The 25,121-nt window shown below is 41.7% G+C and overlaps 1 protein-coding gene across 1 annotated transcript; it reads left to right on the forward strand.

Annotated features, from left to right (window-relative positions):
- The first annotated feature begins 18,791 nt into the window (after positions 1-18,791).
- LOC144372697 (uncharacterized) lies at positions 18,792-24,749 on the forward strand. The gene is made up of 5 exons (XM_078035991.1): positions 18,792-18,937; positions 20,491-20,617; positions 21,252-21,350; positions 21,835-21,917; positions 22,334-24,749. Exons 1-5 carry the CDS (start codon positions 18,920-18,922, stop codon positions 23,888-23,890), a joined length of 1,884 nt encoding a protein of 627 aa, XP_077892117.1. The 5' UTR covers positions 18,792-18,919; the 3' UTR covers positions 23,891-24,749.
- The last annotated feature ends 372 nt before the right edge of the window (positions 24,750-25,121 follow it).

Raw genomic sequence — 25,121 nt, forward strand, 5'->3', positions numbered from 1 at the left:
TTGAGTGCAAAAGAAGATACCAACACAACCTCTAAGCTGACCTATGACAGTGCCTCTGCTGTTAAAGAGCACAAGCCCTACCTGTCAGGGCACGGTCTTCCTTCTCATTTATCAAGCTCACTCTCCTTTCCCAGGCCCTACCATTCAGGATCCTCCAGTGCACTGACCCACCTCCCAAACCTCATCCTCTTTTTCTTATCACTGCTCAATTTGTTAGGCTCTTACTCATTTCAACACACACTCATCAAGCTCATCTGGTCTTCACTACACTATTTCCCACATTTGTCCTCCAGCCCCTGTAGCAGGGGAATGCTTGTATGTGTCTCTTCTTCAGCTGCATCTGAGAACCTTTGACTGTAGTGGCCATCCATATCTGAACTCAGAATCACGACTCCCATTGGCTTTCAAAGTATTTAGAATCTGATATATTTTTCTAAATAAGCCATAATTGCATGATCCACAAAAATTTTTCTTCTCAAAATTGTGGAAAATCACCTTCTAATTTCATCCATATTTTCAAAAGATTAGTACGTCTGCTACTAAGAATATTGTGTTAGTTCACCAAGTTTGAATGGGCTTTCATAAGAGTTTCATAACAGTAAGACAGAAACAGGGTGGCTTTAAAAACAAATTGATTTTCTCATGATTCTGGAGGCTAGGAGTGTGAGATCAACTTGTCTGCAGGGCTTGTTTCTACTGAGACCTCTATTCCTGCCTTGTACAGGCCGGCCGCCCTGTGTCTCTATATGGTGTTCCTGCTCCCAACTCTTCCCCAAACTCTTTCTATTGTGAGGGTACTGATCATATTGCAATGGTGTCCACACATTTATCTTGATTGAATTTTCCTCTTTTAACACCATATGTCCAAATACAGTTAACTTTCAGAAAACAACAACCTAGCTATAGAGCATTGAAGAAACTAACAATTGGATTAGTGCTTCTCAATTAGTCATTCATGTGGGCAAAGTTACACTAATCCACATGTCATGTGATGTCAGCAAGGGTATTGGTGCAACTTGTCCTCTCCCTCCAGGTCCCTTAGGAAGACATCAGGGAAGAGTCTCTCTGTATCCTCACTATCAAGGTAGTGTTTGAGGCATTCCTCACCACTGAGATGCCAGCTTGGGAATTCCCCGTCCTCCTAGCATGTTTCAACATGCATTTGGTTCCTGATTGCAGAAGAATTAAGTAATTGTACTATGGTGACACAGGCATACCCATGTTTATGGTAGCACAATTCACAGTAGCTAAACTATGGAACCAGTCTCAGTTCCATCAACAGATGAATGCACAAAGAAAATGTGGTATCTTTACACGGGGAGGGGGGTTTAGTTACAAAGAAAAATGAAACTCTGTCATTTGCAGGAAAACGGATGGAACTAGACACCAGTAGGTTAAGGGAAATAAGTCAAACTCAGGAAGTTAAATGTCCTGTGATTTCTCTCATAGGCAGAAGCTAGAGAGGAAAATAAGAGTGGGTGTGGATGTCCTAAGAATGACAGGAGATCAGTAGAGGAAAGGAGCAAGGGGTGGGAGGGAGGCAGCAGGGGCCTAAGAAAATGCTGGGGAGTGATATTGGCCACTTTATGTTGTATACTGTGTGCATGTACAAATACAGAGCAACAAATCCCATTATCACGTACAAATATAATGCAACTCTAAAAAATGTAGAAAAAACTAAAAGGAAGTCAGGAGAGGTCATAATAGCAAGAAACCAAGGAGAGAACTTCAATCATCAGAGACAAAATATAAACCCAAGGCATACCTTGAGTGGTTTAGAAAACTCAGCCACACCCTACCTGCCCTCAGTCACCACCCAGTTAATCCCTTTAAGGCTTTGTATCACTGATTAGGTGAAAGTTATCATAAGCCAATCTCTCACCTCTAACTTTCATGCATTGTCTCTCATGCAAGCCTTCTAAACCTCAAACCTAAACCATGACCCCCTAATCTCATAATTCTCAGTGTTCAGGATGGGATAAATCCTCTACTCAATGCAGGGGATATGCCTCTTCTCAATGCCAGACATAGTGAATGGTTCTTCCCTATGCCTTTTATATTCTATCAATGCAGGCATAAAAGCAGAATCTAAATCTATAGTATAGGAGAACAGCTTTAAACATACAGGAACTGAGAAATCAATATGAACCTATGTCAATGAGATAAATGGAAAATACAATTTGATAAAATTGGATTGCAACAAAAACCCCAGCTGTGCAAGATTTTCATAATCTGGTTTATCCATAAGAATGCAGCTAATGGAAAAAAGAAATCTCTACCACTTGAATCAGAAGAGCCTTTTTGTATTTGGTATTTGGTACTGGAGATTGAACCTAACACACTCTTACTGCAGAGCCACAAACCTAGTAATTTTTGTATTTTTCTTTTGTGTCAGAGTCTCACTAAGTTGATGAAGACCCTGGTACATTATTTAGGAAGGCCTGGAACTTGCAATTCTCCTTTCTTAACATTGCAAATGACAAGGATTACAGATATACATGAGTTCATTTCCATTTCAATGATGAGTCATTTAAATTTATAACCACTAGATATTGGTTGTTGGTTATAGCAAGATACAAAATCATGGAAGAGGAAACTAAGATCATAACCTAGATTCAAGACAAATGGAAATGGTTCCCTAATTGTCAAAGCAGGAAGAGTGGAGAAGTCCCTGTTGAAACAATACAATTTAGAGATTATAATTCTGAGGTGAGGCACAAATTCCTAGAGAGAGAGGGTTTAACTCACAGTGAAGCAAAGTGGCTCCCATCCATTGTCTGGAGAACTCACCAGGAAATAAGAGTTGGAGGAGAAGACAGCCAGCAGGGTTCCTCAGGTGAGCAGGGACTTGCTCTTCTCCCAAGCTCTGGACTATTCAGTGCCCCTTCTCTGGGAACATGCCACCTCTGCTTGACTTCCTTTTATTTAGGGTCAATCAGTTTGTAAATCTCATCAGGACCACATTCTAGGGACACACCCTGGCTTCACAGACACTGATCCTATCCTGTCTTCAGCTGGGAACACACCCTCTCAGGCTGATTGGATTTCCCAGACTACATTAAATCTGTTTCCCCACACCTAGTTTGAGATAAATGAGGGAAGGCTACTCCTGAGGGGGAATTTGCAAGATAACTTTGGTCTTCACTCACTTATAAATAGCCCTGTGTCCATCCTGTGCCTGGGAAGCATTCTAATAATAGGAATCTGTCCAGAAAACCAGCAAACAAGTGTCTCATGGGCAAAAGGCACAATTGCCTGGCAAAATGTAGAGAAAACTAAAAGGAAGTCAGGAGAGGTCATAATAGCAAGAAACCAAGGAGAGAACTTCAATCACCAGAGACAAAATATAAACCCAAGGCATACCTTGAGTGGTTTAGAAAACTCAGCCACACCCTACCTGGATTTTAATATATAATAAAAGGTGAATAAAAATGTTTTCAAGAAGAAAATGGTTTAACCAAAAATTGTTATTGTGTTGGAGAGGGCCATGTTAGGGCATTGGCTAAATTGTATTTCCACAAAGATATTGATAATTTGTTGCAAGGGTCTTCTGAAAATGGCCAGTAGAGGAACCCAGTACAGAGCCACTGCTGTCCAAGGCTGAATGGTGTTGGGGTTTTAAGTCCTCATTTCTTCCTGACCTGTGGGATAGTTGGGGAGAGCATGCCCCAACCAGGAGAAGCCAAGAAAGGAGAGGGCCAACTAACCACTCACTCAGTCCTCCCTAGCCGGAGGACAATCAGATGTTTCATGGAGACCAGTCAAAGCAGGATGTTGTTTAATGAGAAAACACACACAGCTAATATAATGTACAGGAGCCAATCAGGATAAAGGTCAGCAGGGTTGGGAGAGGTCACGTGTACACCCATCCTACAGGCAGTAATGGGAGACATGAGCTGTCCATGAGGGTGGAAGGGTTCTGAGCCTATCCTAGAGGTGGTCCATTTTTTTTGTCACAACCCACAACAATGCCTTCTAGCTGATTGGCAGGAGCTATCTTAGCCACATGTGGCCCCTGGACCAGGAATCAGGGTAGCAGCTAGCAAGTTAGGTTTCCTCTTTTCTGATGCAGCATGCCCTACATGTTGCATGCCCTACATCAAGTTAGGTTTCCTCCATTCTGATGCAACATCCCCACATGTTACATCATACCCTACAGAATAGGAAGCACAGTTCTACAGAGATTGAAAAACTGCTGTGATTCCATTTTTGAAAACCCAGCTTCTACCTCAAGACCTGTCTAAAGGGAGGGGGCGGTGACCGTTGTCCTTGGAAAAATCAACAGAGCATTCCTAGTCACATAGCAATCCTGCTGAGTTGTTTTTTCTGCAAATAACAGGATAGATCTGTAGGGTCAGGTGTCCCTAACTCAGATAAACTAGGTGAGTACCCATAGCAAACCCCTAGCAGCCAACAATCAGCATGAGACAGGGAAAATTTCTGAAATGCCAGGTGACCGTCCCAGTAGTGTTCATGATTGATAACATGATTAGGCAACCCTGCAGTTTGCAACCCCTCATGGCTTAAACCAATCAGTTCAAATGTATCCATATCTTGAACTCACCAATCACCCTTAACCAACTTGTTCCCACCAGTGAAAGTCCTAATCAGTGTTAGGAGTGGTTGTTTGATTTTCCCCGTGGTATGAAATGATTTGCTGTGTGATGTTGTGATGCATAGAGTATCCCCCCCAAAAACCTATAAATACTCAATGAACTAAGGGCTGGGACTCACTCCTCAGGACCCCTGTGTCAGAAATGGTTGTGAGTCCAGGCTCAAGCTTGCAATAAAGACTCTTGTGTGATTGAATCAGATTCGGCTCCTGGAACTCTATTGGGGATTTTAGCCCCAAGCCACGAATTCGGCATTACAAGATGAGAAGAAGTAGGAAGAGCAGGGAAGAGCTGGAAGGTGTCTCCCAGGGTTAGAGGCCAGAGGAGGAGCAGATTGTCAGGTTTGAGAATAAAAGGTGAATGTATAAAATGAGTAGACTGTGGCAGCACTGGAGACAAGTAGAGGCAAGTATCAAAGGTGAAGGAGAAGCAGGCTGTGTTGTCTAGCAATTTTACAGTCTGAGCCAGAAAAACATTCTGATACTGAGAAGGAATCAGTATGGGAGAGAAATTGGCTTTTCCCAGCAGATGTAGAGAATGTGGGAGTCTTGCCAGCTTACAGACCCTCTGTGTCCACTTCCTGCCCAAGAAATTAGAAATCCCTGCAGTTTTCTTTCTTTCTTTCTTTCTTTCTTTCTTTCTTTCTTTCTTTCTTTCTTTCTTTCTTTCTTTCTTCCTTCCTTCCTTCCTTCCTTCCTTCCTTCCTTCCTTCCTTCCTTCCTTCCTTTCTTTCTTTCTTTCTTTTTAAATTATTCTTTGTCTTGTTGATGAAGTGGTGTTATAGTTGAAGCTTTGTCCCGGGATTTAATAAACTGACTGTAAAGGACGATGGAAAAGCTCCATAAGCTCAACAAGCCAAAACATGTAAACATCTCGTTTACATGTCCGAGATTTTGTTATCAGGACCATAGCGGTCAGTCACAGAAGAGAAGGGGATCATGAGAAGGGGAGAGAGAGAGGGGGGGGGGGAGGGAGGAGAGAGAGAAGAGAGAGAGGAGGGGGAGAGAGGGGAGGGGGGAAGAAAGAGGGGAGAGTAAGAGAGAGAGGGAGAGTAAGAGTAAGAGAGTGAACATGAACAGGGTGTTGATATTTATGGGCTTAACACAGGATGAGGAGGAGCAAGGTGAGTGGGCTGTTACTTCTTTACTGGCTGAGAGTTCACGCCACTTCAGGGATTAGAGGTGCGCCATTCAAAGTTTGTGCATTCACAGGGATTGGAGGTGACCGTACACGTGCCATTCAGTGCGTCATGGACCTGAGCTCCCTGAAGAGAAGCAGTCTGTGCACCGTCTTTACCAACATTCTCCCTTTTTGTTTTGGTTTGGGGGCGTTGTACTTGATCTGGCTACTTCCTGCTGAGTAGGGGCATCATTTAGAGGGAGGGAAGGAGGTCAGTTGGTTGGAGAAGGGCCAGGAGGCCCCATATCCATGCACTGAAGGCTGGATTTCCTCTGGGGAGAAGTCCATGAATATGCCCTGCAACTATGAAAAGAAACAGCATTCATTTCTGGCATGTCATCTAGTCTGTAGGGCTGGTAGAAAAAGCCTTTGCCCAGGAGAAGGCAGATTAGAACATATAAAGCTGAAAACCAAGGGCTTATTTTTTTGGCATGATGGCCCTTCGGTGGAGTTGTCATTCGGTATCTTCATCTTTCAGCACTTGGTGGAGGTTTCTTGGGATGACTGGATGTGCATGTCATCCGGATTGTTGGCAAGTAGCTGGGAATCCCTGAGGAGCAGCTGATTGGAAGTTTGGCTAGAGATTTTGTTAATTTGTCCTTGAAGGAATTTTAAAATGCAAGGAAGGAAAGCACAGAATAAAAAGACCAACTAGAGGTCCCAGTATCAGAAGAATCCAGCGGATAATGGGGTTTTTGAAGAGATCTTCTCTGGAATGGGATGAAGAGTGGTGCATGACTGAAAAACGGAGCTTGAGAGAGTTATCTGGGGATATCTCACAGGTAAATCTGGGTGATTGTGGGGGTCCTGCAAGGTTGGGAGCTGTGGTGGGATTGTTCTCTGGAGGGCTTGCCTTCAGTTTTAACCTAGAAATATGAATCCAGGGGGTTAGTTTCTTTCCTTCCTGTTGTAGTTTTGCAGCATTAGGTGTACACAGGACTACTTGTAATGGCCCTTTCCATTTAGGGGTTAGGGGGGATCTTTCCCCTGGGGAAGAAAAGTAGACCCATTCTCCTGGTTTGAGCAGAAAGGAGGCAGCTGAGTTCTCTGGATCCAGAAGCAACAAATCTTGTTGCTTTCATAGCTCAGAGTGTATAAGGAAGAGGAGGGGAAGAGCATATTGGTTGGGAAGGGGCCAAGGCTCTGGTAAGATTCCTGGGGGGAGAAGGGGACGACCATACATTATCTCAAAGGGGGAGGCAAGGAATGGCTTTTTTGGTAAAGCCCTCATGTGTAGTAGGGCAAGAGGGAGGAGTTTAACCCAATCTAAATGAGTCTCTAAAGATAGTTTTGTTATAATGTCTTTCATTGTGTGGTTGGCTCACTCAACCTTACCTGAGGCTTGGGGGCAATAGGGACAATGAAGGTGCCATGGGATGGACAATGTCTTTGCCACATTCTGGGTTACTTGAGAGACAAACTCAGGCCTGTTGTCAGATTGAATTGAAGTGGGCATCCCAAACCGAGGGATTACTTCAGTTAGGAGGATGTTATCCACTGTGGTAGCCCACTTATTTGAGGTGGGGAAGGCCTCTACCCAACCCAAAAATGTGTCTATTGAAACTAGTATGTACTTGAAGTTTTTTACTCTGGGCATGTTGGTAAAGTTGATTTGCCAATCTGCCCCAGGAATATGACCCCTAGCCTGATGATAAGGGAAGGTTCTAGGTTTTAAAGACGTATTGGAATTCACTCTTTTGCATATCTGGCATGAGGCTGTGATTTGCTGTATCACTTCTTTATCTCGGGGAGTCAGAGTAAAGAAAGAGTGGAGAAAGGCTTTGAGAGACTGCAGACTGGTGTGGAAAATGGAGTGGAGGTAAGTAAAGAGGGCATGTTTAGGTGTGTCTCTGTTATTGGGTAATGATGGAGAGCATGTGGCAATGAGAGATGTGGTGAGATCTGAAAGAGCAGCTGACCTGGCTGCCTGATCTGCTTTTGAATTCCCCTGTGTGACGGGGGAGGAGTCATTTTGGTGTGATCTGCAGTGGACAACTCCAAGTTTTTTAGGAAGCTGGGAGGCTTGTAGTAGCTGTGTGATGTATATGGAATTGGTTATAGAGGTGCCCTTTGAGTTCAGGAGACATCTCTCCTTCCAAATTGCTGCATGAAATAAAAGAATGTGAAAAACATATTTGGAATCAGTATAAAGTGTAAGATTTTCCCCTGCTTCCAATTTGCAGGTTCGTGTTGCAGCTACCAGCTCAGCCTGTTGGTTAGTGGTATTTGCAGGCAGGGGATTGGCTTCTATTACTCGTGATAGGGACACTATGGCATATCCAGGTTGTCTGATCCCCTCATGCATAAAGGAGCTGCCATCAGTGAACCAGGTGTAATCAGATTGGTCTAGAGGTCCCTCAGTGATATTAATTGGGCATGGGAGGAAGTTTTTCAGAATTTCCCTGCATTTATGTATTGGGGACTGTGTTTGACCTTGAGCCTGAATGGGTAACAGAGTTGCCAGGTTGAGAGAGGCGTAGGTTTGGAAGGACATGGAGGAGTCATAGAGGAAAGAGACCAAGAGAGAGAGAATTCGACAGGGAGGGAGGGTTTGCAGTCTTTTGTATGTTAGCAAGTCCTTGAGGTGATGAGGGGAGGTGAGAGTGATTTGGGCTCCAAAGGTAAGCTTTTGTGATTCCTTTAATAAAATATAGGAGGCCGCTAGGGCATGTGTTAGAGTCTATAAACAAGTCAAAATAACATCTGGTATTTTGCCAGGGGAATGTTAGCATTCGTAAACAAGTCTGGATGGTGCCTGGAAAAATGCCAGAGGGAGTGGTTTGAGAAGTAACAAAAGCGAGCCATTAAGTGTGGAGATTCCTTATTGGTTGACTGATGTATCTAGTTTATGCTAATTAAGATAAGCTGTGCAAAATGTATAAATATCTCTATTGCCCTACAATAAACGGCTTCCACTCCTGCTGTATCAATCTACACAAGTTGTTCCTCACCCCCTGGTTATTCTGCTGCAGCCAGACTGTGGCAACACGGAGACAAGGAGCCCATCCCCAGACAGTTGGATCTAATGTTTCAAAAGGTATGCCACCGGAGCAAAGGTGGGCCCATACATTTGTCCCAGCACCCCCAAGCCTTGCCTTTTGTTTTCATGAACATAGAGAGTAAAAGGCCTATTAACCTCTGGCAGGTGTAGAGCTGGTGCTTGTAAGAGGGCCTTCTGGAGGGTTCTGAAATGTGGTGCTGCTGAAAGTAACAAGGGCTCATGCGTGTTCCCCTTTGCTAGATCATATAATGGTTTGACAAGTAATGAGTAATTTGGTACCCATGCTCTAAAATAGCCTGCCAGACCCAGGAATGAAAGAATCTCCTCTAGTTTTTGGTACTGGAAGGCTTTCAATAAGGCCTTTTCTATTGGTTGTAATAGCTTTCTTTCCTGGGGAAATGTGGAACCCTAAGTAAACAACCTCAGAGAGAGAGAGAGCTGCACCTTTTGCAGAGAAACCCTATATCCTCAGTGAGCAAGAAAATTCAGAAGGGTGGCTGTGTATGAATTTGAGGTTTCTAATGAGGGACTACAGAGGAGGATGTCAATAATATATTGTAGGAGGGTTGAGTCGGGGCATAAAGGGAAAAACTCCTCAAGATCTCCAGCGAGGACTTGTCCAAAAATATGTTGGCTGTCTTGAAACCCCTGGGGCGGGACAGTCCAGGTTACCTGTTGGGAATGTCTAGTTTTTGGATCAGTCCAGGTGAAGGCAAATATGTCTTGGGAAGAGACAGATAGTAGAATCAAAAAGAAGGCATCTTTAAGATCAATAACTGAAAAACAGGTGGAGTTTGAAGGAATGGAGGAAAGGATATAAGGGTTTGGAACCAGGGGATGTATGGGCCTGGTTGAAGAATTTATAAACCTTAAGTCCTGCACCAAACAGTATGTTCGTTAGGCTATTTTACTGCTAAAATTGGGATATTGAGTGAAAAGTGTGTGGGACAGAGGAACCCCTTACTTAGTAAGCTCTGAATGATTGGCTTTAGGCCCTTAAGACTGGCAGTTGGCAGCAGATATTGAGCCTGGTTTGGGAAGTGGTTAGGGTCTTTAAGATGCACTTCCACGGGAGAGCAATTTGCAGAGGATGTGGGTTTCAGTGTCCCATTCAATTGGATCTACTATTTTACAGGGGAGGGGAAAATGTGTGTTCTGGTGGTCACTGGGGTCTCCACACCAGACAAAAAGGGGTAAAGTCTCTTCTTCACCGGGGAGTAAAGCCATAATGAAGATATAAGTAGGGGAGGACAATAAGGGTAAGGTTATGGAGGCCTTCAAGATGGATAATATATCCCTTCCCAGCAAGGGCACCAGACACTGAGGCATAACCAAAAAATGGTGTGAAAAGGAGAACTCAGATAAGGAGCATGTGAGGGGAGGAGTTCTGCGTGGGATGATGGTTTGACTTCCTACCCCAACAATAGGAGATTCAGAGGGATAGGTAGTTCCCCAAAACTCTCTCAGAACCAAGAATTTGGCCCCGGTGTCTATCAAAAAATTTATGGGACACCCATCCACTCGGATAACTACCCTGGGTTCCTGCTTAGTGATTGAATAGGTCGGGACCGAAGACCTAAGACCCCCATCAATCCTTGGCTGCTAGGCCTAGCAAGTCACTGGCGGGGTGACTGACCTCTGTTCCCCTATGGGAATTGGGGCAGTCTGATCCCCAGTGGCCAGGATGTCTGCATCTGGGGCATGGTCTGGGTGATGCCCTGGGGTTAGGGCAAGCTCTAGCCCAATGTCCTTCATCACCACACTTAAAGCAGGGCCCAAGGGGTTCTCACTGGTGAGGTTGTTGTCTCCCCCTTTCCATAGGTTGGAAGCAGTGCCCAGAGGGTCCTCGTTGAGGGGGTTGTTGTCTCCCCCTCTCCTTAAGTTGGAAGGAGCCCTGTAACACCTGGGTCAACATCTGGCATTTTTGGCATTTTGCTCTTTCATCTCTGTTGTGTAGACCTGGAAGGCCATGGCCAACACCTCAGTCTGAGGAGTCAAGGGTTCCCTCTCTAATTTTTTTAGCTTTACCTGTATGTTGGGGTAGCTTTGGGAGAAAAAATAGGTCATAAGAAGTTGCCTGCCATCTGGGGATTCAGGGTCCAAATTAGTGCACTGAAGGAGAGCCTTTGTTATCAGTCTAGGAAGGCTGAGGGGTCTTCATTCTTCTCCTGGATGACTTCCTGGAGTATATCAAAGTTAATAGCCTTTTGTGCTGCCGCCTTTAGGCCAGCTGTCAGACAGGTAATAAGGTGGTCCCTACATCCCAGGTCTTGGGGTCATTATAATCCCAATGGGGGTCTTGGTCTGGAACCGCCTGGGCCCCTAAGGGATGGTGGGCATCAGTCTGATGAACCTGGTCTGCATAGGCCATAGCCTGGTCCCAGACCCTTCTCCTTTCCTCAGGGAGGAGAGCATTGGACAGAATCATATAGAGATCATGAAAGGTGAGACTATAGGCTTGAGTTAAGTACTGAAACTCTTTAATTATAAGAGACAGAGTTTGCAGTGTAAGATCCCAATTTTTTTTCTACTTGAGAAAGGTCAAGCATAGAAGAAGGAACATAAACACTTAAAATCCCATTCGGCCCAGCGACCTCCCGAAGGGGGCCACAACATGTGAAGTTTGAGTCAGGTGATGAGATGTGGTGACTTGTGGGGTAGGTGCTGTATTAGTGAGTGAACGGGTGGCTGAATGGGTGGCGGGTGGACTAAACTGAGATGGAGGGACTGGGATGGAAGGAACGGAAGTGGAAGGAGTTTGAGCAGAAGTATCGGGAGGAAGAGGAGGAGAAGTGTCTGAAGAAGAAGCCACAGATGTAGAAGACAGGGAAGTGGGAGGAGTGAAAGTGGGGAAAGCAAGGCTGAGGGCAGGGGAAAATGGTATGGAGGCAGTTCATCAGCCAGATTAAAAGTGGAGGCGGAGAGCAGAGAAGAGGAAGGAGGAGGAGAAGATGTGGAGGCAGAGAGTGGAGAAGAAGAGGAGGAAGGAGGTTTGAGAGCAAGGAGTAGCTGTTGAGGCTTGCATTGAGTGCAGAGATTTGGATGACATCGAAGCAAGGGAAAAGCCTCAACATAGGGAATCAAGTTCCACTTTTTTGATTGCTCACATAATTAAAAGATCCCAGAGTAAATTGGGATCCAGAGACCTACACATGGGCCAAACATTTTGGATGTCTAAGGGGTATGTAGGCTAGTCCTAGGTACAGAATTTTATGAGCCTTTTTGGTTTAATATCAGGGGCTAGGCTCAGGGTTTTCAAATTATCTAAGAGGCCCCACAAGGGAGAATGGGCCCGGAGGGACAAGGAATATCCCATGCTGGAAGGGCAAGATGGGAGTCAGAGAAAGAGTAAGAGAGAGGGACAGAGAGAAAATCTGGTCCGGAAAAAGTTTCCTGGAAGCTCCGGGGGAATGGAGGATCAAGTGGGCATCCCCAAAATGACCAACTGCCGCGATGAAATACAGAGGGCACTACCCAGTCATCACCAGTGAAGTGCGATATGTGAGACTCAAATAGGGCCGGGGCTGCAGGCAACCTGATATCAGGAAAGTATTTCAACTGGAACGAGAGAGTCAGGAATGGGAGGAACAGAGTTCAGGGAGGAACAGAGTTCTGGACTCTGGTTGGACGGGCTTTAGCAATTACGCTAACCCATCCACAGGTTATAAAAGTGAAGAGAGACGGAGGAGTTAGAAAGAGAGAATTAATCCTATGTCCCAGGCAGTTGATTCCCAGGGGTGTCCTAGCAGAGCACACGGGGTCCACTGCAACCCTGATGGGTCTGGGTGGGGTGCATCCCCCCAAAAAAACACTCGGAGGGCCAATTCCCTCATTCTGGTGAGTTAGGATTCAGGAGCTCATGGGATGGAGGAACTCACCAATTTGCAGGATGGTGGTGGATGTCAGGCAGGTGATCAGAGGAGTAGACTACAACAGGAAAGGTTGGACTCGGAATTTGGGAACGGGATTCTTCCTTGAGCGATGGGGATCCACGTCCCAGAGTTTGGCACCAATTTAAAGGACAATGGAAAAGCTCCATAAACTCAACAAGCCAAAACAACCGTTTACCTGTCTGAGATTTATTAGCAGGACCATATCGGTCAGTCACAGAAGAGAAGGGGATCGCGAGAATGAGAGAGAGAGAGAGAGAGAGAGAGAGAGAGAGAGAGAGAGAGAGAGAAGGGAGGGAAGAGAGAGGGGAGTGTAAGAAAGAGAGGGAGAATAAGAGAGAGTAAGAGTAAGAGAGTGAACACGAACAGGGTGTTGATATTTATGGGCTTAACACAGGATGAGAAGGAGCAAGGCCAGTGGGCTGTTACTTCTGCATTGGCTGAGAGTTCACGCCACTTCAGGGATTGGAGGTGCACCATTCAAAGTTTGAACCATTCACAGGGATTGGAGGTGACAGTTCGAAGGTTTGCGTGCCATTCAGTGCAACATGGACCTGAGCTCCCGGAAGAGAAGCAGTCTGGGTGCCATCTTTACCAACACTGACTTCCAGACCACTCACGTATAATCAAATCAAGCCTTTATTACGACTGATCAGAACATAAAGCAGTTCCCCGGATCAGCTACAAACAATTGCAAGGGCGCTCCTTATAAGCCTCAAAATCACAAAAGGGATGTTCAGGGGCCCAGCCAATGCAAGCCAGCCAGGATACAGAAGCGGGAGAGTGCAGTCAAGCGGCGGGAAGCCTAACCAATCACAGTTAACCCAGTCACCTCAGTTATAGAAACAGAGCCCTGTTACCCTAGTTACAGAAACAATGACACATTAGGTAGTTCCATGTTCTTAAAGGTTTCTATAGCAAAAGGAAAAGAACATCTTGCCCCAGTCATGACCCTTCTACTTGGCATGGTTGTTTTACAGGATAAAGTCATAAAACAAAATGGAGTCACATTTGCTTCTTCTATCACAGTGATACTTCTTTCTCCACAGAAAAGACTCCACAGAAAAGGTTCGCTGCCCACGTTGATGTGTCCTGCCGGATGGGACACATGATTTTGTGGCAAGATGCCCAATTTTAAGAAAAGATCAGGTTGGGTCTATCAACAGTAGTTTCTCAATCTCTACAGAACTGTGCTTTCCATTCAGCCTTGGACAGCAGTGGCTGTGCACTGGGTTCCTCTACTGGGCATTTTCAGAAGACCCTTGCAACAAATTATTGATATCTTCTTGGAAATACAATTTAGCCCATGCCCTAACATGGCCCTCTCCATCACAATAACAATTTTTTTGTTAAACCATTTTCTTCTTGAAAATTGTTTTATTCACCTTTCATTATGTTTTAAAATCCACTATTCTGCCAGGCAATTGTGCTTTTTGCCCATGGGACATTTATCTGCCAGATTTCTGGCCAGATTCCTATCATTAGAATGCTTCCCATGCACAGGATGGACCCAGGGCTATTTATAAGTGAATGAAGACCCAAGTTATCTTGCAAATTCCCCCTCAGGAGTGGCCTTCCCTCATTGACCTCAAACTAGGTGTGGGGAAACAGATTTAATGTAGTCTGGGATATCCAATCAGCCTGAGAGGGTGTGTTCCCAGCTAAATACAGGATAGGATCAGAGAGTCTGTGAAGCCAGGGTGTTTCCCTGGAATGTGGCCTTGATTAGATTTAGTAACTGATTAACCATATAAAAAAGGAAGTCAAGCAGAGGTTGCCTGTTCTCAGAGAAGGGATACTGAAGGGTCCAGAGCCTGGGAAAAGAGCAAGTCCCTGCTCACATGAGGAACCCTACTGGCTGTCTTTCCCTTCATCTCTTATTTCCTGGTGAGTTCTGCAGACAATGGGATGGGAGCATCCTTGCTCACAGTGAGATAAACCCTCTCTCTTGGAATTTGTGCCATCACAACCTTGAATCTAGGTTATAATCTTAATATCCTCTTCCATGATTTTGTATCTTGTGACTTACTATGAACAACCAATAACTAGTGGTTATAAATTTAAATGACTCATCATTGAAAAGGAAATGAATTCATATATCTGTAATCCTTGTCATTTGCAATGTTGAGAAAGGAGGATTGCAAAAAAAAAAATTCTGAGTAATGTACCAGGGTCTTCAGCAGCTTAGTGAGACTCTGACTCAAAAGAAAACTACAAAAATTACTAGATTTGTGGCTCTGCAGTAAGAGTCTGTTGGGTTAAATCCCCAGTACCAAATACCAAATACAAAAAGGCTCTTCTGATTCAAGTGGTAGATGTTTCTTTTTTCCATTAGCTGCATTCTTATGGATGAACTGGAATATAAAAATCTTGCAAAGCTGAGTTTTTGTTGTAATCCAATTTTATGAAGTTGGATTTTCTATTTATATCATTGACATCGGTTCATATTGATTTCTCTCTTACTGTGTGTTTAAAGCTGTTCTCATGTACTATAGATTTGGTCTCTGCTTTAATCCCTGCATTGCTAGAATATAAAAGGCACTAGGGAAGAACCATTCACTATGTCTGCAATTGAGAAGAGGCATATCCCCTGCATTGAGTAGAGGATTTATCCCATCCTGAACACTGAGAATTATGAGATTAGGGGGTCATGGTTTAGATATGAGGTTCAGAAGGCTTGCATGAGAGACAATGCATGAAAGTTAGAGGTGAGAGATTGGCTTATGATAACTTTCACCTAATCAGTGATACAAAGCCTTAAAGGGATTAACTGGGTGGTGACTGAGGGCAGGTAGGGTGTAGCTGAGTTTTCTAAACCACTCAAGGTATGCCTTGGGTTTATATTTTGTCTCTGGTGATTGAAGTTCTCTCCTTGGTTTCTTGCTATTATGACCTCTCCTGACTTCCTTTTAGTTTTCTCTACATTTTTTAGAGTTGCATTATATTTGTACGTGATAATGGGATTTGTTGCTCTGTATTTGTACATGCACACAGTATACAACATAAAGTGGCCAATATCACTCCCCAGCATTTTCTTAGGCCCCTGCTGCCTCCCTCCCACCCCTTGCTCCTTTCCTCTACTGATCTGTCATTCTTAGGACATCCACACCCACTCTTATTTTCCTCTCTAGCTTCTGCCTATGAGAGAAACCACAGGACATTTAACTTCCTGAGTTTGACTTATTTCCCTTAACCTACTGGTGTCTAGTTCCATCCGTTTTCCTGCAAATGACAGAGTTTCATTTTTCTTTGTAACTAAACCCCCCTCCCCGTGTAAAGATACCACATTTTTCTTTGTGCATTCATCTGTTGATGGAACTGAGGCTGGTTCTATAGTTTAGCTACTGTGAATTGTGCTACCATAAACATGGGTATGCCTGTGTCACCATAGTACAATTACTTAATTCTTCTGCAATCAGGAACCAAATGCATGTTGAAACATGCTAGGAGGACTGGGAATTCCCAAGCTGGCATCTCAGTGGTGAGGAATGCCTCAAACACTACCTTGATAGTGAGGATACAGAGAGACTCCTCCCTGATGTCTTCCTAAGGGACCTGGAGGGAGAGGACAAGTTGTACCAATACCATTGCTGACATCACATGACATGTGGATTAGTGTAACTTTGCCTACATGAATGACTAATTGAGAAGCACTAAACCAATTGTTAGTTTCTTCAAAACTGCTCTATAGCTAGGTTGTTGTTTTCTGAAAGTTAACTGTATTTGGACATATGGTGTTAAAAGAGGAAAATTCAATCAAGATAAATGTGTGGACACCATTGTGATATGATCAGTACTCTCACAACAGAAGGAGTTTGGGGAAGGGTTGGGAGCAGGAAGACTATGTAGAGACACAGGCAGCCAGCCTGTACAAGGAAGGAACAGAGGTCTCAGAAGAAACAGGCCCTGCAGACACGTTGATCTCACACTCCTAGTCTCCAGAATCATGAGAAAATCATTTTGTTTTTAAAGCCACCCTGTCTCTGTCTTAGTGTTATGAAAGTTATGAAACTCTTATGAAAGCCCATTCAAACTTGGTAAACTAACACAATATTCTTAGCAGCAGGCGTACTAATCTTTTGAAAATATGGATGAAATTAGAAGGTGATTTTCCACAATTTTGAGAAGAAAAATTTTGTGGATCATAAAATTATGGCTTATTTAGAAAAATATATCAGATTCTAAATACTTTGAAGCCAACAGGAGTGGTGATTTTGAGTTTAATCATGGATGAACACCACAGTCAAGGGTTCTCCGATGCAGTTGAAGAAAAGACGCATACAAGCATTCCTCTGCTACAGGGGCTGGAGGACAAAAGTGGGAAATGGTGTAGCAAAGACCAGATGAGCTTGATGAGTGTGTGTTGAAGTGAGTAAGAACTTAACAAGTTGAGCAGTGATAAGAAAAAGAGGATGAGGTTTGGGAGGTGGGGTCAGTGCACTGGAGGATCCTGAATGGTAGGGCCTGGGAAAGGAGAGTGAGCTTGATAGATGAGAAGGAAGACCGTGCCCTGACAGGTAGGGCTTGTGCTCTTTAACAGCAGAGGCACTATCACAGGTCAGCTTAGAGGTTGTGTTGGTGTGTTCAAAGACATTGCACTCAGCTAAAAGGGAAAAAAAGGGAAAATTGTTGCTGTCGTATTTTCCAGTTGGATAAATTCATCATCTAATGAAGACCATGTGAATCTTTGTTTTGGTAATTTTTAAAATATGAATTGACCTTTAATCAACAAGGCTATGATAATAACCAAATATTGGAAAAATTATAATCATATTTAGTAAATTATTGGTGCTTTTTTTTGTTTTGTTTTGTATTTCTTTGTTTGGTTTCTTTGTTTTTCATTGGGATAGAACTCAGGGAAATCAGGTCACGGAGCTACATTCCCAGCACTCTATTTTTATTTTTATTTTTCATATTTTGAGAGCAGGGATTGAGCACAGGGATGCTTAACCCCTGAGTCTCATCCCCATCCCAGTCTATTTTATTATTATTATTATTATTATTATTATTGTTGTTTGTATTTTGAGACAGAATCTCACTTAGTAGTTTAGAGCCTGGCTGTTTCTGAGGATGGGATTGAACTTTGGTCTTCCTGCCTCAGCCTCCTGGGTGGCTGGTCTTTCAGGTGTGCATCACTGCACCTGGATTTTTCTCTTTTTTCAATGGTGGCACAGTAATGTGAGTGAATTTTAGTCTTCATAATAAAAATTGTAATTCCTCCACAAAATTTATGATATGTTGATGGATAGTAGTAAACATCATAATTCCTCCACAAAATTTAAGATATGTTGATGGATACACTACAATTTATAAATCTCTCTCTCCTATGTATGGATCTATAATTAAAAACAGATATCAAAGCTGATGATGGATGGTTATTGAACAGGATTACAAAGGTTTCAACCAGCACATTAACAAATGACCAATCAAATAGATTTCACCCTGATCCCCAGTCATCATCTATGAGCATCATTTCTGAACATCCTTAATATAAATTAATGTGGCCAGCCCTGACACTCCCACTAGGACCCAGTACTTAAGCTGATTTGGATAAATGGAACTATAAGGGCTGGATTGGCAGGATGGAGCCATTGATTCCTCAAAATGGAAATCAACTTGAGTTGATTCATGCTTTCATAATAGAGATCCTGACTTGATTGCTCCTAAATCCAGGAAGATAGATCTACCTCATGGGTGAGGGAGGGTTGGCAGGGAGTGAGACTCCAAGGGGACACAATTTAACTTAGAGAATCACTGCTAACAAATATAGCAAAATCAGTGAAATCTGAGAAATTCCACAATGTTTCCCTAAAAGTGGAAACCAAAGTCTGCATGTTGGTTAAAAAAGTGATGCTTCTTCAAAATCTAAGAGCATTTTATAACTCTGGACCCTTTATCCGGCAATTGATATGTGAAAATCAAGGTTCTCCATATATGTGTAAATGCATATATGGAGGTTTAATTCCTTCATTTTTGTTAGCAATCATGTTCACATTCTTTTGAATTTTGACCTTGGAATATGAACAGAGTACTGCACCTATAACTCTTGGGAAATCTGAATTTTCCCAGTGTTAGCACTGCATTTTAGACAAAAGAATGTCTAGGATTTCATGAGAGGGGAGTCAGGATGCCTTCTAAATGTGTTGAATATCATGATTTTTCTTCTTCATCCACAGTATTTTCTGCAAATTGTTTGGACTGTGTGAGTGAAGAGCAAGATTGCAGAAAGAAAAACCATGGCTAAGAATCCATTGGTGGGTGAGCAGTAAATGGCTTTTCTATTGAAATTTCCGCCCTATTGACAGAGATGCCAAGTCTTCAGTGCAAGCAGGAGTTAGTCCTGTACCCCACAACTCTGCAGCTGTCACCATGGGTCAGGAACTCATCAGCAGGCAACCGATGTCCTTCCTGTTAGGACACCATTATACCGTGCTACCATTCCTGGCTGTGTACTTCCAGAAGGTCATATTGAATCTCACATTCTGCTATGACTTCATTTGAAATAATTGCTGATTAATGATACTACTTATTGCAATGACGTTTGGATTGTGGTGAATTCAGGTCAGGGAAATGAGTGAGGAGTAGAACCTCACAGCCCAACATGGAGGCAGATATTCCAGCAGCTGAATTCTGTTGACCTAGTGCCACAGGAATTCAAGTAATACTGAGAAAAAATAAACAACCTAGGATAGAGAAGGCATGAGAAATAATTTCTTTTTTGCAATTTTAAACTTAAAGTTTTATGGAATAAATTTCAACTTTTGATAATCCCCCCGAAAAATAACCTAAATAAATCAGATCATTTTTATTCCCAATGTTGTTACAACTTACTAATAAAATATTCCTTCAAATTTCATACTGGAAGTTTTTTACATCAAGGTATGTTAACTTAATTGATGTTTGTCATTAAAATATACTAGTAAATCACATAGTAAATGGAGCAAATTTTTGAAGAACTGGATACATGAAAACTAATAAAAAGAGAAATGAGATCAAGATATCAGAGAGATATTGAAAAGTAGTCTTTGGAGCTCACGAGAGAATTGAGGATGAGAGTTGTAGTAAGGGATGGTTGCTGGGACTCTGCCTCAGAGTACAAGTCTCAGAGACTGTGCCTTGTGCTGCTCAAATGTCTGTCCTTAACCTTATTCTGACCTCCTTGCTCACATTGAGAAGAGTGACTCTTCCTACTGATACCAAGTTACATGTAGTTTGCTCAGTTCTCAAAAATTCTGAAGATTGGTTCAAGAATGACTGCATTGTTCTGGTTATAGGGTTATAGTTTAAACATGTTTTGAAGATATAAAGAAAATCATTGGCTTTTTAAACACTCACATTACTGAATATTTCACTGATGAGGGATATTGGATACCTCTTTGTGAAAATGACTATTTTACACATAACCAATCTTCAAGATGACAAATTAATGTTAAGGTTGGCCTGGTGATAATTCTGGAAAGCTATTTAAATAAATGGGGATTTAAATTTTAGTTGAAAAGATTCAAGTGAAAATTTTATAATAGCCTGATTGAAAGTTATTCTTACCTGTCTTTAAATTTTTTTTCATATTTCATGATTCTCTATCATTCCATATTCCTTTACTATAAATTCTATGAATTCAATGTATGTACATCCTGGGTTTCTGAAAGTAAGAATGTTGGAAGCTGAAAATGAATAGGCTGGTGCTTTAACAGTTTGATCTCCTGCACACCTAGTTTCCCCTCTGTCTCATGCTGTCCTCTCAACCCTTCTTTTGTGAAATTGATCTCCTTGCTCTTTCTAAACTAGCTTGTCAATACCATTCTAGGAATTGGTGACCATTGAAGATGTAAGCATAAGTTTCACCCAAGAAGAGTGGGCCATGCTGGACCCATTTCAGAAAATGCTACACCAATCAGTGATGCTGGAAACCATTAATCATCTGGTATCAGTTGGTAAGTCCATTAATGATATATATGAAAGATGTGAGGGTATACCTATTTCTTCAATAGCAGTATCTGGAATAGCCTCTCTCTATTCAATTCCAATCTCTGTCCTGACTTTCTCATAGAACTTATAATTACATGCAAGAAAGCTGCTCTTATTTATTACTTTAATTACAACTTATTTTACACCACCCTACAATATAGTCCACACCATAATGTTATGTATCCATTAAAGTTAAATTATACATAGACCTAATATTTATAAATAATTATACTTATATTGTCACTGTGCTGGAGGATTGAGTACCAAAACAAGAGAATTCTGAACATTTTGGTGTAATTATTTGGATTCCATTTGAAAGTAATATTTAGTGGAGAGATGAAGTGCCTGAAAGAACTGCTGATTTGGAATTCTTTGAATGTTATTGTGAACATTGGTGCCTTCAGTCCTCCCTGGTATGGGAGCATTCTATCTTTTATTCTGCTTCAGAGAGTGAACTTCAAAATTTTCTCTGCTAAATACTTTCTCCCAGTACCTTGGTTCTCTATTGTTGTTAAGTCATCTTCTTGGCCTTGTCACTAATGCACATTTCTTGGCAGAAATGCTAAAATCCAATGGCTTTTTTTTTTCTACCATGCATAGGGTATCCGTTCTGCAAATCAGATGTGACTTTGTATGTGGAGGAAGGAAAAATCCTGTGGATGGGAGAAGGGACAAGATTTCTCCCAAGGCAGAGTGCAGGTAAGAGACAGAGACATTTGTGATTCTACAGAGATGGGTGCCCAGCCAGTGACTGAGCTTGGAAATATTAAATGACATAGCTGTGAAATTAATGTGGTTGTCTAAAATATAGTAGGGGACCATGGGACAAAATTTCTCATGTATGACTTTGCTTCTTTTAATCTAAATTCAAAATGTTTCCTCTATATTTATATTTTCATTGGGAGAAAACCTGTTAGTGTGTTTTTTAGGTCAATTTTCATGTCTCTTTTTCAGATTTTCTCTTTTAAATTTTTTTCTCCATTACTTTTTAACAATAATTCTATGTTGATGTTTTTATTTTATAATTCCCAGTGTTTTATTTTTCCAAGATATATATTTTTTATCTAAGCCATATCCTCCATGAAAAAGTCAATGATGAAAAAAGACATTCTTATAAGATTGTTGACTTTCAAATTGTGTCTCTGAATTTCATGCTACTAATTTGTATTTCCAACTCTTCTAGGGATGGAAAATGAATATCAAAAACATGAAATGATATGCAGAGCAGTTTTGAAGAGAAAGGCTACACCCATCAACAGGTCAATGGTAGGTTTCAAGAATGGGAACACTAATTATGTAAGTTAAAAACCTGTCTGTGGATTAAATTAGTGACCGAGTACAACTTGATGGCTGTCATTATGTTGGGAATACACAACTTCTGTGTCAAAACATCTGTATAGCTTGCATTCTGGGAGAAATTAAAAAGATTCCAAATGCACAAGCATTTCTCATGTAGCTATTTGAAATATTGAAGACAAAGTTAATCAGAGCCCCTTTAAATAAAATACTAGTAAACGGAAAAATACTTGGCTCACTTGGGAATTATCTACAATGTTCACGGAATTAAAAGTAAGAAGATTTTCATTTTCATATTATACTGGATTGTTTTAAGATTCTTATGTAGAAAAATTAAGTTTATATGGAGACATTGTTAAGAAATGTTCATCTTCTTTACAAAACAGGAATCTCATTTTAAAAAGGATTCCTTGGAATGGAGAAAAGCAAGGAACCACTGGGACAACAAACACTGTGCACGATCCCTTGCTGACCATATGTATCTTGGTGAAAACAAGAAAAATGATTGTGTCTCATGTGAAGGGCAAGAATATTTGGAAGGACATAGGAACTGTTTACAACCTAGAAAATGCAACAAGAATGACCCTGGAGAGACACAATATGAATGTCATCTATGTAGCAAATCCTTTAATCAAACCTCTGATCTAAGCAGACTCAATGAAACTAGAACAGGGGAAAAGAATTGTGAAAATAATTTTTCTGAGAAAGTCTTCAGTTACTGCTCTAAGCATAGACAACATGAGAGAACCCAAACAGGTGATAAACAAAATGAATGCCACATGTGTGGGAAAGCCTTCAGGAAGTCTTACAACCTTAAAATGCATGAGAAAGTCCATACTGGAGAGAAACTATACAGATGTCATTGGTGTGGGAAAGCTTTTTGTAAATTATACAGCCTTCAAATGCATGAGAAAATCCACACAGGAGAGAAACCATACAAATGCCATGTGTGTGGGAAAGCCTTCAGGAAATCAGTTCACCTTCGTCGTCATCAGATAATCCACACAGGAGAGAAACCATACCAATGTCAATTGTGTGGGAAATCCTTTGGTCAATCATGCTACCTTAGAATACATGCAAGGATCTACACTGGAGAGAAACCATACAAATGCCATGTGTGTGAGAAAGCCTTCAGCAAATCAGTTCACCTTCGTCGTCATCAGATAATCCACACAGGAGAGAAACCATACCAATGTCAATTGTGTGGGAAATCCTTTGGTCAATCATGCTACCTTAGAATACATGCAAGGATCCACACTGGAGAGAAACCATACAAATGCCATGTGTGTGAGAAAGCCTTCAGCAAATCAGTTCACGTTCGTCGTCATCAGATAATCCACACGGGAGAGAAACCATACCAATGTCAATTGTGTGGGAAATTCTTTGCTCAATCATGCTACCTTAGAATACATGCAAAAATTCACACTGGAGACAAACCATACAAATGCCATGTGTGTGGGAAAGCCTTCAGCAATTCAGTTCACCTTAGTCGTCATCAGAGAACACACACTGGAGAGAAACCCTATCAATGCCACCTGTGTGGGAAGTTCTTCAGTCAATCTAGTTACCTTAAACCACATCAGAGAATCCACACTGGTGAGAAACCATATGTATGTGGTGTATGTGGGAAAGCCTTCAGTCTATCATCTGGCCTGAGACACCATGAGAAAACACACATTGGAGACAAACAATACAAATGTCACCTATGTGGAAAAGCTTTCAATACATGCTCTGGCCTTAGACACCATGAGAAAACACACATTGGAGACAAACAATACAAATGTCACCTATGTGGAAAAGCTTTCAATACATGCTCTGGCCTGAGACACCATGAGAAAACACATACTGGAGAGAAACCATACAAATGCCCTGTGTGTGGGAAAGCCTTCAGTCGATCATCTGGTCTCAGAGTTCATGAGAGAACACACACTGGAGAAAAATAACATGCATGCCACCTGTGTGGCATACTCCTTGGCCATCACCTTAGTATGGAAATGAAACATGTCTTGCCTTGGAGAGTGGCCATTGGAATGTTGCCTGACCTTACCTTAGAAAAATCGAGCCAGCTCAATGGAGAGAAAGCTCATGAGTGGCATCTATGTGGGAAAGGCTTCAGTCAATCTTACTACCTTAGACTGCACAAGAAAATGTACAAGAAATCATTCATAGGAATGTCAGCTGTTTGGGAGGTCCTGCCAATGTTCTGCATGTAGGAACCCATGATGGAGACAAACTTGAGTTTCTGTAGCATATATTCTAACCTGCTATTACAAGATATAATAACTAAAAATTTTTTTCTCTGTAGTTCACATATTTTTGCTCCTACTCATATTTTTTCCTACTTCCAAATTTGAAAATTATTTGATTCTTAACCTAGCTTCTTTCTTAGTAATATGTTAAGTTATAAATATTCATCTGAGTGCACTTTTATCCCAGAAATTCTAATATTTAAAGCTTTTATTATCACTTCTTTCAAAGCACTGTTTATTTCCTTCTCTTGTGCCTTGTTCCTTGACCTGTGAGATATGTATAGGTGTTCCATTTTGTGTTGAAGGACCTGAAGTGTGGTGATGGGATTCTATAGATCTTAAGGTGATTGATTTCTAATATAATCAATTATGCATTAAACAATCTGCATGATTTTAACTTTTTTAAAAGGTAATGGAAATGCTTAAAATTTTAAATATAAGATTGTATTAGTCACATACATGTCAAAACTATCAAATTGCATGCTTCCAATATGTGCATTTTATTGTACTTCAATTTTACCTCAATAAAGCCATGAAAAAATGTGAAGAAACATTCAATTGTACTTGTGAAATCTAAATCTGAGCACCCCATAATTGAAGAACACCCTTTAATCAGTATGAAAAAAGTTGAAGTAATTTGAATCCTCTCTTGATGTACACAAGTCCCTGTAAAATAAACCATACGAATGATGTTTGATTTAAAAGGTCATAATAAGTGATCTTTCTTAAATGGCATATGCTTCTTTTAAATCCTGTCAAGAAAAGAATGTAGTAACGTACAATTTCAACTCTCAGCTTTCAACCAACCAGAGTGTTTGACAGGAAGGTCATATTGACACAATCCAGGTCCTAGACAGGGTTTCCTCAATCCTGTGTATGTTCAGACCATACCCCACCCCCTTGTATTCCTCAGGAACTTCTTGAG

The sequence above is a fragment of the Ictidomys tridecemlineatus genome, unplaced genomic scaffold (genome assembly GCF_052094955.1).
Source record: "Ictidomys tridecemlineatus isolate mIctTri1 unplaced genomic scaffold, mIctTri1.hap1 Scaffold_147, whole genome shotgun sequence".
In the NCBI taxonomy this organism is placed as follows: Eukaryota; Metazoa; Chordata; class Mammalia; order Rodentia; family Sciuridae; genus Ictidomys; species Ictidomys tridecemlineatus.

What these genes read in the sequence shown, in the direction of transcription:
- LOC144372697 (XM_078035991.1), top strand. An exon ending in TAATCATCTGGTATCAGTTG is followed by an intron (nt 20,618 to 21,251) that starts GTAAGTCCATTA and finishes TACCATGCATAG; the next exon opens with GGTATCCGTTCTGCAAATCA. An exon ending in CACCCATCAACAGGTCAATG is followed by an intron (nt 21,918 to 22,333) that starts GTAGGTTTCAAG and finishes TTTACAAAACAG; the next exon opens with GAATCTCATTTTAAAAAGGA.